The following is a 14,397-nucleotide window of genomic DNA, read 5'->3' on the forward strand; positions in this document are numbered from 1 at the left end:
ATGAGAGAATAAAGAGATACTGGGAGCATTTTTTATGATATTTGTAAAGGGCTTACTATGGGTCAAGCACTACCTTAAGCTCCGGGATAGATGCAAGTTAACCCACCCATGTCTCGCATGGGGCTTAAAGTCTAAGTAGTAGGAAGAACGGGTTTTGAATCCCCATTTTGCAACTGATGAAACCGAGGCACGGAGACGTTTAGGTGACTTGACCAAGGTCACGCAACAGGCAAGTGGCAGAGCTGGAATTAGAACCCAGATCCTCTGCCTCCCAGGCCAGTAGTTTAACCACTTGGCCCAACCGTTTAGGGGCAAGGGGATGACGTGAAGATCGGGAAGGCAGGAGTAAGGGGAGATTTTCTCCACGCATTATCAAACACTAGCATTGAGTCATACTTCACCATCATGGTAAGTGCTGTTATAATTCTCCCGCAGCCTCTCTCCCGTGACTCACTTTCAGAAGGCTTGATATCAGGAAAACCTGATTGCTTACAGCTGCATATTTCATGAAGTTACAGAGGGAGAAAGTTTTGGGAAAAGCCCAAGAGAAAGTGAAGCAGACTTGCACGTCAGCAACCGACTACTTCATAGCATTAGAAAGTCAGAATCAAATCCAGTCTCTTATCCTTCCTGCTCTTCCATAATGATTTGCAGGGAAACATTCATTTACAAGACTCCCCTCTGAAGAGTCATACATAGAGCGATACATCCGACGACTGTGGAAAGTGTACGTACTTGGGAGTCAGAAGACCTGGAATAATAACTGGGGGCTTTGTTAAGTGCTTACTATGTGCCAGGCACTGTTCTAAGCGCTGCGGTGGAGACTGGCAAATAGGGTGAGCCACGTGGGGCTCACAGTCTCAATTCCTATTATGAAGATGAGGTAACTGCGGCGCAGAGAAGTAAAGTGTGGCTCAGTGGAAAGAGCCCGGGCTTGGGAGTCAGAGGTCATGGGTTCAAATCCCGGCTCTGCCACTTGTCAGCTGTGTGACTGTGGGCGAGTCACTTCACTTCTCTGTGCCTCAGTTACCTCATCTGTAAAATGGGGATTAACTGTGAGCCTCATGTGGGACAACCTGATTACCCTATATCTACCCCAGCGCTTAGAACAGTGCTCTGCACATAATAAGTGCTTAACAAATTCCAACATTATTATTAAAGTGCTTTGCCCAAGATCACAAAGCAGACAAGTGGAGACGGGATTAGAACTCATGGCTTTCTGACTCTCAGGCCCATGCTCTGTCCACTACAAGACACTACTTCTCTAGTCCCAACCCTGCCACTGGCCGGCTTTTTGACTTCGAGTGAGTCCCTCAGTTTTCTCATCCGGAAAATGGGGGGAAAATAGATTATAAATGCAGGGTGAGCCAGGGCTTTGTCTCTGATCTGATAACCTTGGATACACCTAATCAGTCAGTCGGTCGATCCTATTTGTTGGGCGCTTACTGTGTGCGGAGCACTGTACTAAGAGCTTGGGAGTGTGAAATGGAACAATAAACAGACACATTCCCTGCCCACAATGAGCTTATAGTCTAGAGGAGGAGAAGGACATTAATAGAAGAAGCAGAGAAGCAGCGTGGCTCAGTGGAAAGAGCCCGGGCTTGGGAGTCAGAGGTCATGGGTTCGAATCCCGGCTCTGCCACTTGTCAGCTGTGTGACTGCGGGCGAGTCACTTCACTTCTCTGTGCCTCAGTTTCCTCATCTGTAAAATGGGGATTAACTGTGAGCCTCACGTGGGACAACCTGATTCCCCTGCATCTCCCCCAGCGCTTAGAACAGTGCTCTGCACATAGTAAGCACTTAACAAATGCCAACATTGTTATTATTAATAGAAAGAAATAAATGACAGGGACATAGGTGCTGTGGGGCTGGGAGGACTGATGAATGAAGGGTAATGCAGAAGGGAGTGGGAGAATGGGAAATGAGGACTTAGTCAGGGAAGGCTTCTTGGAGGAGATGGGCCTTCAATAAGGCTTTGAAGTGAGGGAGAGACAGGACTCACTGTCTTAAATCCCCATTTTACAGATAAGGCAATTGAGGCCCAGATGACTGAAGTGACCTGCCCAAGGTTACACAGCAGACTAGTGGCAGAGCCAAGATTAGAACCCAGGTCCTTCTGTCTCCCAGACCACGCTCTAGCCACTAGACCACACAGCTTCCATTTATCTGATACCTATTTCCATTTTGGTGCTTCATTTCTGCACTTTTCATGTAGTGTGTAAAAAAGACTGCTTCAGTGGAGTAATTCAACCCTGAGGCCATTGACCGTGAGGCCGGGAATTGTGACATTTGTCTTCTAGACTGTAAGGTCACTGTGGGAAGGGAACAAGTCTACCCACTCTGTTAAACTAGACTCTCCCGAGCACTTAGTACGGTTCTGTACCCATTAAACGCTCATTAAATACCACTGATGAATTGTTTCCGCATTAAAAAGAGGCAGAGAAGTACACAATCATCGTCAGGGCTTCCGTTGCTAAAGTTCAGTCTTGGCTTGATTGAATCCTCCTTTGGTCAGCACTACGTGAGCACCTGCAAATCACCTGCAGTGCTCTAAAACTGGACCTCAAGACTCAGGAGGCTTCTCCAGGTTAAGATGTTTGCAAATTAGTACTCAAAACCTATTTTTAAACAAAGTCTCCCCCTCTAGACCGTGAGCTCATTAGTGTCTATGATACTGGACAGCCCATCAGTCCGTCGTATTTACTGAGAGCCATACCCTGTGCAGAGCACTTGGGAGAGTACAGCCTGTGTCGCCCTGACTTGCTCCCTTTATTCTTCCCAGCCCCACAGCACTTATGTCCAATATCTCTAATTTATTTAATTTTAATAATGCGTACCTCCTCCTCTAGACTGTAAGCTTGTTGTGGGCAGGGGACGTGTCTGTTATATCAGTCAGTCGGTCAGCGAGTCATATTTATTGAGCACTGAATGTGTGCAGAGCACTGTACTAAGCGCTTGGGAGAATACAATATAACAACATAACGGACATATTCCCTGCCCACAACGAGCTTACATAAGCACTTGTTAAAAACCATTATTAAAAGCCTACACACACCCATCACATTAACATTTTCCTCCCCTATTTCGGGATCATCTGCATTTGGACAAAGATATTATCCACCTCCCTGTGGTGCTCCCACATTGCCAAGATATTCTAACTTTCCTCTCCACCCTACTTGCTGATGAGACCAAAAGCCATTTTGGGCAATGATATTTTGAGATCTCTATAACCTCAGGCCTCACCTCGCTCCAAAGGGAATAAAAAATAATTAAGCCGGAACGAAGGATACCTTGAAACACAGCATATTTCAAGGCGTGACTCTGACCGTAAATGCTCGGATGAGAGATGGTGCAATTAATGCCCGTCCTGGTTCTTATTTTAGATGTTTACATCTTCCTTATAGACACTGGCCCCTTTTACGGGCGGCGGTGGTATAATTTCTACCTTCGGATATTCTACGCGATTCCCGGTGACGGAAATGGGTGCGATGCACCGTTATTAGAGGGGTTAATTGGGTTATTAGGCTGCCCACTTGAGCTGCCTGAAATACCAGTTATCCATCTAAAATAAATTAAGCTTCACCCACAGCCTGAGAGTAACATTAAAAATGAGATTTGGCCTCTAAAATCATTATACTCGTGAAGGAGGTCTAAACGCAACCTCCATCGGATGCCGGCAGAGAGGTTTTCTAGCTTCGATGAGGCGGGTGGGATCGGTTCAGGACAACCTGTTTTGGGTGGCTACTGTTTGACCGTTCCTTTCTTCCCCGCCTCCTTGTTCCGGAGGGGTCGGTGTCTCACGTAGCCCACCTTGCCTCGGAGTGGCACCCCTCACTGGATCCTGAACCTCCCGGGGAGACCTTGCCACCTGAGCAGAATCAGAAGCGTGGCCTAGTGGACAGAGAACAGGCCTGGGAGTGAGGAGGATCTGGGTTCTAATCCTGGCTTCGCCACTTCCCGGCCGTGTGAACTTCGCCATTTGTCTGGGCCTCAGTTACCTCGTCTGTAAAATGGGGATGAAGACTGTGAGCCCCATGTGGAACGGGGTCTGTATCTAACCTGATTAGCTCGTATCTACCCCAGCGCTTAGTACAGTTCCTGGCATACAGTAAGCACTTAAATACCATTCTTCTTCTTCTTTTTAATATTATTATTATTCCCCGGGAGTGGTCAGAGAAGCAACATGGCTTAGTGGATAGAGCATGGGCCTGGGAGTCAGAGGGATCTGGTTTCTAATCCCGACTCTGCCACTTCCTTGCTGTGTGACCTTGGGCAAGTCACCTACCTTCTCTGGGTCTCATTTCCCTCATCTCTAAAATGGGGATTCATTCATTCATTTAATCGTATTTACTGAGCGCTTACTGTGTGCAGAGCACAGTACTAAGCACTTGGAAAGTACAATTTGGCAACAGATAGGGACAATCCCTTCTCAACAGCGGGCTCACGGTCTATAAGGGGGGAGACAGGCAACAAAACAAAACAAGTGGATAGGCATCAATAGCATAATTAAGATTAAGGGATTAAAACGGTGAGCTCCTTGTGGGACAGGGACTTTGTCCAACCTGATTAGCTTGTACCTACCCCAGAGCTTAGTACATTGCCTGGCACATAGTAAGGGCTTAACAGATATCATAATAATTATTATTATTATTTTTCTCCAGGAACGGACTAGCAGTTAACCCCTATCCTGCGCACGTCAATTCCACCCACCTTCAGCCGCTCAAAAGTTACAATGGCTGGCCCCTGGGAAGAAGCAAAATTCAGGAGTTATTTTTCAGGCTTTGTCTTTGCTCCAATACTGAGTCAAAGTGGGAGCAGAGGAGTTGATTCTAGTGCTAGTGGCTTGCACAGGGAGTCACTCACACTGTCTCATCCCTGCCCATCTTTTTCCTGCGGGGACACAGAGGGCAATGGTCCCGTAGGTAGACGGAGATCCAGCACTTTGCCAAAGAGTCAACAGTAGATGCAGTTTTAATGACTCCTAAGTACGTCTGGTTCCTGCTGTGGAAGAACCCTCTGTCACAGAGGACATAATGGGTGGATAATTAGCCATGTGTTGCCCATAATGTTAATGTGCATTAATGCAAGCTATTTGGTTAGGTCAGGGTGCCTTCCAAGAGAGCTAAATACCTACTAAATCCTTGTCGTCCACCTCCCGAAGTCTATGCAAGCCATCTCGGAAATCCTGCACTTCCCATTCTATTTCACACTGTCTCCCTCAACCCCACAGCGTTTATGTACGCACCTTTAAATTATAGATTATAAATATCGAAAGCACGTCTCCTTCAAGAGGTCCTCCCTGACTAAGCCCTCATTTCCTCTTTTCCCACTCCCTTGACTCGCTCCATTTATTCCCAGCCCCCAGTTCCAGTCCGCAGAACCTTCTCTCGTACCCATTATTTATTTCGATTAATGTCCGTCTCGCCTTCTAGAATGTAAGCTCGTTATGGGCAGGGAATGCGTCTGTTATACCGTTATGTCGTGCAATGCTCTGCACACAGTAAATTCTTGATAAATACAATTAATCGATCGATTAATTGAGGGCTTGATACTTAGACGATGATTCCCCAAGCAGGATAGGGACTGTGTCCAACCGATTAACTTGTCTCCACCCCAGCGTTGAAAACACTGTTTGCCACCTAGTAAGTGTTTAACCGGTACCATAAAAAAAAATAAAAATAAAGACGCCAAGCGCGATCACACTGTCAGCTCTCCCCACGTCGAATCTCCCTCTGCCAACCCCAGGATCGTGTTCTCCCGAGAGAGACGTGTGTTGCGGGGAAAGTGATCTTTAGTTCTTCCATCCCCTTCTATCCCAAGCATGGAATGAATACACGCTCTAGCGGAACTGGGGCACCTCCCGAAGAGGAACGGGCCCACGTTCCCAGAGGCGAGTGAATTAGATGTCCTCTAAATGTGCCCTGCTTTTTATCAGAGTAATCCTCCCCCTAGCTAAAATGGGGCCAGGGCAGATTGCTGCTTAAATTAACCACGGGTGGGTCTACAGACGGAAATCAACCGCTGATGACGTGCTTTCAGGTGAATGAAAAATGCTCTGGCTGTGATATGTGCAGAACTATCTACTGGAATCTTTTTTTATTGTATTTTTCTAGCACTTGACTTGTCTTATGCCGTCGAGTCATTTCCGACCCATAGCGGCACCACGGACACAGCTAATAATGATAATAATGTTGGTATTTGTTAAGCGCTTACTATGTGCAGAGCACTGTTCTAAGCGCTGGGGTAGACACAGGGGAATCAGGTTGTCCCACGTGGGGCTCACAGTCTTAATCCCCATTTTACAGATGAGGGAACTGAGGCACAGAGAAGTTAAGTGACTTGCCCACAGTCACACAGCCGACAAGTGGCAGAGCTGGGATTCGAACTCACGAGCCCTGACTCCAAAGCCCGGGCTCTTTCCACTGCGCCACGCTGCCTTCACAGCTCTCCCAGAAGGCCCCGCTCTCCACCACCTATCGTTCCGGTAGTGGATCCATAGAGTTTTCTTGGTAAAAATCTGGAAGTGGTTTACCATCTCCTTCTTCCACGCAGTAAACTCGAGTCCCCGCCCTCAGCTCTCTCCTGTGCCGCCGCTGCCCGGCACGGGTGGGTTTTGACTTGTAGCAGATGGCCCGCTGCTCGCTAGCCACTGGCCAAGCTAGGAACGGAATGACTCTCCTTCCCATAGCCGAGACTGGTAGAGGACTGGAAACTCTCCAGCTTACTACTACTACTAATAATGATTATGGTACTTGTTAAGCACTGACTAGGTGCCAAGCACTGTACTAAACAGCGAGATGGAGACAAGCAAATCGGCTTGGACACAGCCCCTGTCCCATGTGGGGCTCACAGTCCCAATCCCCATTTTACAGATCAGGTAACTGAGGCATAGAGAAGTAAAGCGATTGGCGCAAGCTCACACAGTAGACGTGTGGTGGAGTTGGAATTAGAACCCATGACCTTCTGACTTCCAGGCCCAGGCTCTGTCCACTACACCATGCTGCTTCTCTACTGTGTTCCAGGCACTGTACTAAGTACTCACCCAAGCACTTATTACAGTGCTCTGCACATACTAACTTCTCAATAAACACCATTGATTGAGAAATACCACTGATGGAGTGGGGTAGGTGGATCAATCCATCAAAGGTATCTATTGAGAGCAGGGCACTGTACTAAGCACTTGGGAGAGTGCAATACAACAGAATTAGCGGACATGTTTCCTTAGTCTGGCCTTCCCTGGCTGAGCTCTCCTTTCCTCTTCTTCCACTTCCTTCTGGGTTGCCCCGACTTGCTTCCTTTATTCATCTCCTATCTCATCCTATAGCACTTATGTCCATATCTGTCATTTATTTATTTCTGTTAATGTCTGCCTCCCCCTCCAGTCTGTAAGCACGTCGGCAGTGGAACGTGTCTGTTTATTACTGCACTGTATCCCCCCGAGACCTGCCCGTCCCCATGATGATGCCCTTCCCTCCCCCCAAATCAAATCCGCAAAACCACATCCCTCCCCACCTTCAAATCCCTCTTTAAAAAATTACTTCCTCCAGGAGGAATTTCCTGACTCATCCAATATCTCCCTGATCAGGTTACCGCAATCAGTCATTATTAACACTTACAGGTTTATCGGCTCACTCATTCCATTCATTTATTAATTTACTCGTTTTTGATCTCATCTCCTTCTGATCTTTCCAAGGAGTGAAACTGCTGAACGGTAGCGTTATAGCTCTTAAATAAGCCCTGGTTCAGCCCTTGTGGGTTGAGAGAGAAAGAGAGAGCTACAAGTACTTCATGGGATTTAATGAGCAGTTGCTACGTGCAGAACGCTGTTCTAAGCGCTTTCCAAGGAGTGAAACTGCTAAACGGCAGCGTTATAGCTCTTAAATAAGCCCTGGTTCGGCCCTGGTGGGTTGAGAGAGAAAGAGAGCGCTAAAAGCACTTCATGGCATTTAATGAGAGCGCTTGCTACGTGCAGGACACTGTTCTAAACGCTTGGGAGAGGACAAGGCAACAGAGTTGGTAGTCACATTTCCCTTTTACTTTACAGCGAGGGCTCTAATTTGGTAGCACAAATCTTTCAGCACTGCTTATGGAAAACACAATATGGATATCCTTCACTGAAATCTCTTAGCTTGTAGGATGAGTGTGGAGAAGGAGAATTAGAAAATAATCTGCTTTAAGTATGAAAGGCTAGCGTTCCAAACAGATGAATGCAACAGAGGTAATAGAGACAAGCAAGGAGATCTGTGCTCATACCTGTTGTACGATGGTTGTTAATTCCAAGCAGAGCTGTATGACGCTGTTTCTTGTAACGGAGTAGTCTGTCACTGCAGCAAAAGGTGATCTAGGAAAGAAAACGAAAATTGGCTTGACTGCAGAACTGTATTTTAAGAATTCCTATCTCTCTTCAAAATGCTCTTAATATCCACCCTTTTCACAGTTCTAAAATTTTGTGAAAAGTCTGCAGTATTCTAAATGCATCCTTTGCCTTAAAATTCTTAATCATCATAATTTTGCTATTTGTTAAACGCTTACTATGTGGCAGGCACTATACTAAGCAGTGGGTAGTTAGAAGCAAATTGGGTTGGACACAGTCCCTGTCCCACGTGGGGCTCACAATCTAAATTCCCATTTTACAGATGAGTTATCTGAGGCACGGAGAAGTTAAGTGATTTGCCCAAGGTCCCACAGCAGACAAGTGGTGGAGGTGGGATTAGAACCCAGGTCCTTCCGACTCCCAGGCCCAGGATCCATCCACCAGGACAATTAGCATATCTGTGTGCATGAGTAACTACATTTTATGTATCTGAAGTGCTTTGAAAAAAAACTTGAGAACTTGTATACAATACACATTATTCTTTTCTCCCATCAACTTTTTTTACTTTCCAACATTTAAATACTCCAGAGGACTTTTTAAGCACCAATCAATAAATGGTACCTATTGAGCATATACTGTGTGCAAAGCACTGTAATAATAGTAATAATCACCATCATTATTATTATTATTCTTATTATATTTGTTAAGTGCTTACTATGTACCAAGCACTGTTCTAAGCTCTGGGGTAGATACAAGGTAATGAGATTGTCCCACGTGGGGCTCGCAGTCTTCATCTCCATTTTACAGATGAGGTAACTGAGGCACAGAGAAGTTTTGTGGCTTGCCCACGATCACACAGCAGACAGTCCTTGGAAGAGGCCAATAGAACAGAGTTGGTAGACACATTCTCTGGCACAGCAAGCTCAAAGGAAAAAGTAACTCTCTTGTACATTAATATCCAAATATATATCAGTAATGGAAGTGGTTTCAGAATATCTTTTCTGAAAAATCCATTTATAATTTAGAGGGTTTCCAGGAAACTGATATAATAATCATGTGAAGGGCAAAAAATCCTTCAGTTTCATGAACCGCTTGGAGGGTTGGAGTCATAAGACTTTTTCGGTATTTGCAGAACTGAATAAGCTGTCACATGATTGTCTATGATTTTTCATTATGATTATTACGGTATTTGTTAGGTGCTTATTATGTGCCAGGCACTGTTCTACGAGCTGGGGTAGATACAAGGTAGTCAAGGTGGACACGATCCCCGTCCAACATGGGGCTCACAGATTTAATCTCCATTTTAAAGATGAGGTCACTGAGGCACAGAAAAGTTAAGTGACTTGCCCAAGGTATCACCATCGACAAGTGGCAGATGCGGGATTAGAACCCAGGTCCTTCCGACCCCAGGCCTGGGCTCTAGCCACTAAGCTACGTGGATTCAGGGTAGTCAAACTAGCCAGCTCAGGGATATCCAAGGATGAAATGGATTGTGTTAGGATTTCTCACTGACTTCTAATGCACTCTGGTCCTCCAATCCTTCTAGTAAAACCTTAATCAGTCAACCAACTGTATTTATTGAGCGCTTGCTGGGTGTGGAGGATGGTATTAAGCGCCTGGGAGAGTACAGTGTAACAGAGTTGGTAGACACGTTCCCTGTCCTCAATGAGCTTAAGGTCTAGATGTGAAAATGAATGCGAAAATATAATCAATCAATAAATATCTGGTATATATTGAGTGTTTATTAGGTGAAGATCACTCTACTAGGGGCTAGGGAGAATACGAGGTAAGAGAGTTGGTAGACACATTCCCTGCCCGTAATGAGCTTACAGTGCACTACTTAATAGAGTGCCTGGCACAGAGTAAACACTTAACAAACACCATAATTATTATCATTATTATGTAGAAGGGAATTCACAGTCTAGAGGGGAAGATAATTGTCCTGTTTACCCTTCAGAACACACAGTCCTCTTATTACCCAGGGATCGCATTCCTGACAAATCCCACATTTAATAATAATAATAGCGGAGGTATTTGTTAAGTGTTTACTTATGCACTGCTCGAAGCACTGGGGCGGATACAAGATCATCAGGTCTCACATGGGACTCACAGTCTTAAAGGAGAAGGAAAATGGGAACTGAATCCCCATTTTTCAGATGAGGAAACTGAGGCCCAGAGAAGTGGAGTGTTTTGCCCAAGGTCACACAGCAGGGATCCAGCGGAGCCGGGACCAGGAACCAGGTTCTTGACTCCCAAGCCCAGGCTCTTTCCGCTAGACATGCTGCTTGCTTACTGCAGCCTAAGCACCGGGAAAAAAATACCCAGATGAGAATTAGACAGGGTCCCTGGGCCCTTAAAGGGGCTCACAATCTAAGACAGAAGGCGGAGAGAGAAGGCTGATGACATAATCATAAGAGAAGACAAAACTACATAAAAAACAACAAACAAGATAAGGGCAGTGATAGAGAGCTTAAGCCTATCATTTTGTATGACATCATCTCCTTTAAGGCTATTAAAAATACATCTAACTGTATTTGAATGAAAAATAAAAAAACTCAATTATCCCACACTGACTTCATGTCCATTATTCTAGAAAATCCAGTTATATTTTGTATAGAGTTGGAATTAGTTGTACGAGGAGCTCTATCCGTTATAAAACGGTACAATATTTGTACAAAAACCTGTCAAATGACTTTTTGTTATACATCAAAAGGATTTTTTTGAGCATTGACTGCGTGCAGAACTCTGTACTAAGCAGGTAGAAGAGCATAACACAAGAGAGTTCGAATTCTCTATCCACAATGCAAAACGGGGATAAAGACTGTGAGCCTCATGTGGGACAGGGATTCGGTCCTACCTGATTACCTTGCATTCATTCATTCAGTAGTATTTATTGAGTGCTTACTCTGCGCAGAGCACTGGACTAAGCGCTTGGAGTGTATAATTCGGCAACAGAGACAATTTCTGCCCAACGACGGGCTTACAGTGTAATCGGGAGAGACTACCCCAGCGTTTAGAACAGTGTCTGGCACAAAGTAAGCGCTTAACAAATACCACACACACAAAAATCTAGAGTGGGAAATACACATGAAAAGAAATCACAGTTGGGAAAATGGCAGAGTGAAAGGATACATGCATAAGTTCTTTGGGGATGCAGCTGATGTATACAAGTCCTTTAATGGGTACAGGCCCAAGAGTGTAAGTGACACGTGGGGAAGGCAAATGAGTGGAGAAATGGGAGCTTAGTCGAGAAAGGCCATTTGAAGGACATAGGATTTTAATAGGACTTTGAAGGTGGGGAGACTGTGGTTCATTGGATGTGAAAGGGAGTTCTAGGCCCAAGATTAGGTTGAGGTGCAGTGAGTAGGAGCAAAGTGTACGGGCTGGGTTGTAATAGGAGATTAGCAAGGGGGAGAGCTGACAGAGTTTTGTTTTGCAGAAGAATGAAGATTCATAGTTTTCACTAGGAATTCAGAATTAGTGCTGGGGTGATTAGAAGGGCACTTGTAATCCTTGATATAAAAATCAAACTTTTGTTTATAAGGGCTAAAATCTGCTTTCAAAATTCGTCTCGAACACACTGTGTGATTTTTCTCTCAACTCCGTACTCTAGCGGCACTTGAACTTGCCACAGAAATCACGGGGGTCTTTTCGCTTGTACATTGCTAGTACTTTCTTGGGATGGAGCCTATGTTGGGGATTTGTACAGATCTTCATACTTCATCATTTCCTCTCTGTAATTTACGTTACTGTCTATTTCCCTTACCAGACTACAAACTCTTTGAAGGAGGGGATCACATCTATTCCTAGCTATTTTACTCTTCCCAATGTCTAGCCCAGTGTTCTGCTCAGGGTAGGTGCCAAATAAAAACTGCACTATTTGACTGACTGTATCCTAAGTGGCACCATCTTTCCCCTTAAAAATTGGACGAACTGGATTTTCAGTGTAAAATAAAAATCAAGATATCAGTTCCACGGCCAGAGAAGTGGATGTTCGGCAGGCAAACACTGTGAGGTGATTAAGAATTCCCAGATTAAGCTGACGTTCTTATCTGGAATCTAATGGGACTGGGGAGACCATGTCTAGCTGTCTCCTATCGGTCCGAAAACTAGAATCAGCTCAGGCTAGGCTTTGTCAGCGGGGAATGGGGATAATGACGATAAGGAGGAGCAGAGGAGGAGAAAGATGATGATGGATTTTTCGATCAATGTTATTTATCGAGCACTTACTGTGTGCCGAACTCCGTACTAAGCGCTTGGGAGAACACCACACGACAGGGTTGGAAGAGGCAATCCCTGTCTACAAGGAGTGATGAGGGAAGATGGAAAAAGATTGGGGTGATGACGATGACATCTAAAATGTAAGCAGGCAACATGTCTATCAAGTCATGGTGCTGTGGATAGAGCATGGCCCTAAGTGTCAGAAGGTCACGGGTTCTAAACCCAGCTCTGCTGTGTGACCTTGGGTAAGTCACTTCACTTCTCTGGGCCTCAGTTACCTCGTGTAAAATGGGGATTAAGTCAGTGATCCCCCACATGGGACAGGGACTGTATCCAACCTGATTTGCTTGATTCCATCCCAGCACTTAATACAGTGCCTGGCATGTAGTAAGCGCTAAACAAATACCACAATTATTATTATTATTCACTCTGTTGCACTGTACTCTCCCAAGTGCTTAGTACAGTGTCCCGCACAAGAAATCCATCTCCAAAAAGGAAATTATTTTCCCAGAACATTGCTTTGGGCTAGTTGCATCAGAAATAGTCATTATGGATTTATTAGGTTCTGAGTCGGTGTTAAGCCTTGTGCTGGGGGCTGGGGTAAAGAGCAGAGTCCAATTTGCCTAATTTTTTTTTAGCAGAACTTAAGGTCTTCAGGCCCCTGTTTTGCAAACACAAAAAATGAACATAAATTCATACGAAATGCCTGTATTCTAGCCAAAATTCTTTGCACGTTCCACTTGGGGCTCACAGTCTTAAACTCCATTTTACAGACAAGGGTAACTGAGGCACAGAGAAGTTAAAGTGACATGCTCATGGACCTATTAACCTTATCAAAAATATCATGTGGGGTCACCACCAAGTATCTTCAGATCCTCTGTCCGGTCTTCTTGCAAAACAAATTTGGATCCTGCATTGCAATTTATATTTTTCCTTCAAGTCCCTTGGCTCAGAGAAACAAAAGGAGTATGAAGATAACGAGGAGGAGGAACCCAAGAAGAAGGAAGGAGAAAGAGGAGAAGACAGAGAAAGAAAAGCAGAAAAGGAGTGGGAGGAAGAGAAAGAGGAGGAAGAGAAGGAAAAGAAAGAGCAAGAGGGAAAAACAGAGGCAGGGAAGAGCAATAGAGATGAAATTTCACTATCCTCCCGAGGTAAGGTAGAAAAATACTAGGTAACTTGGAAAAAAACAAGAAAATATCGGTTATTCCAATTTGGAGTATTTTTAACTATTCTTAAGGGTTTTCTACTTTAAGCACCTTGTGGACTTCCAAATGCTTCCAAATGGCATCAGCTCCTGAATATGAGAGGCAGGAGGATGTGAGCTATAAAATAAAGCCCCCCAAAGAGCTAATGGGTTCTAAAAATCAGCATTAAAGTCACCAATTTTGTTTTAGCTCCAAAGCCTGTCCTCTGAGAAAGTCTACTAAGGAATTATTTCATTCAATTCAATGCTTAAAAGTGTTGGGGGGGGCAGGGAGGGGGAAATACTTCTAACAGCCTTAGAAAGCTGCCAGCTCTCAGAAACGTGGTGAGCTGTGGTAACTCTAATGAAAGAAATGCAATTGTTTCATTTGAATGGACAAAATGTCAACTTCTATTAGGGGCTTCTCATTTTTCCTTGGCACCACCATAGAAAGGAGTCATTAAAAAAGGCTAAATAGTCTTCAAAGTCATGAAAACCTCATCTCCCTCTCTCCCCTCTCGACCTAGCTCAAGTCCTTGGGTTGGGCAGGGAGACAAAAAGAAATGAGCTGAATTTTTGCAGAAGGAAATGTCTGTACATTGATTTTTTTTTGCTAAATGAAGGAAACCTAAGGAATTCTTTTGTGAGGGATGAAAAAGCAAGGCTCGGAATTAAATTT

The 14,397-nt window shown here is 44.8% G+C and overlaps 1 protein-coding gene across 6 annotated transcripts in view; it reads right to left on the reverse strand.

Annotated features, from left to right (window-relative positions):
* The window catches only part of CNKSR2 (connector enhancer of kinase suppressor of Ras 2), a 212,742-nt gene that overhangs the window by 143,199 nt on the left and 55,146 nt on the right, over window positions 1-14,397 (reverse strand). For all 6 annotated transcript variants that reach the window (XM_029079730.2, XM_029079728.2, XM_029079732.2 and 3 more), the window contains exon 4: window positions 8,254-8,341. In XM_029079730.2, the coding sequence (XP_028935563.1) occupies window positions 8,254-8,341 (88 nt within the window). The remainder of the gene's footprint in view (window positions 1-8,253; window positions 8,342-14,397) is intronic.

Source organism: Ornithorhynchus anatinus, chromosome 15, assembly GCF_004115215.2.
Source record: "Ornithorhynchus anatinus isolate Pmale09 chromosome 15, mOrnAna1.pri.v4, whole genome shotgun sequence".
NCBI classification, from domain to species: domain Eukaryota; kingdom Metazoa; phylum Chordata; class Mammalia; order Monotremata; family Ornithorhynchidae; genus Ornithorhynchus; species Ornithorhynchus anatinus.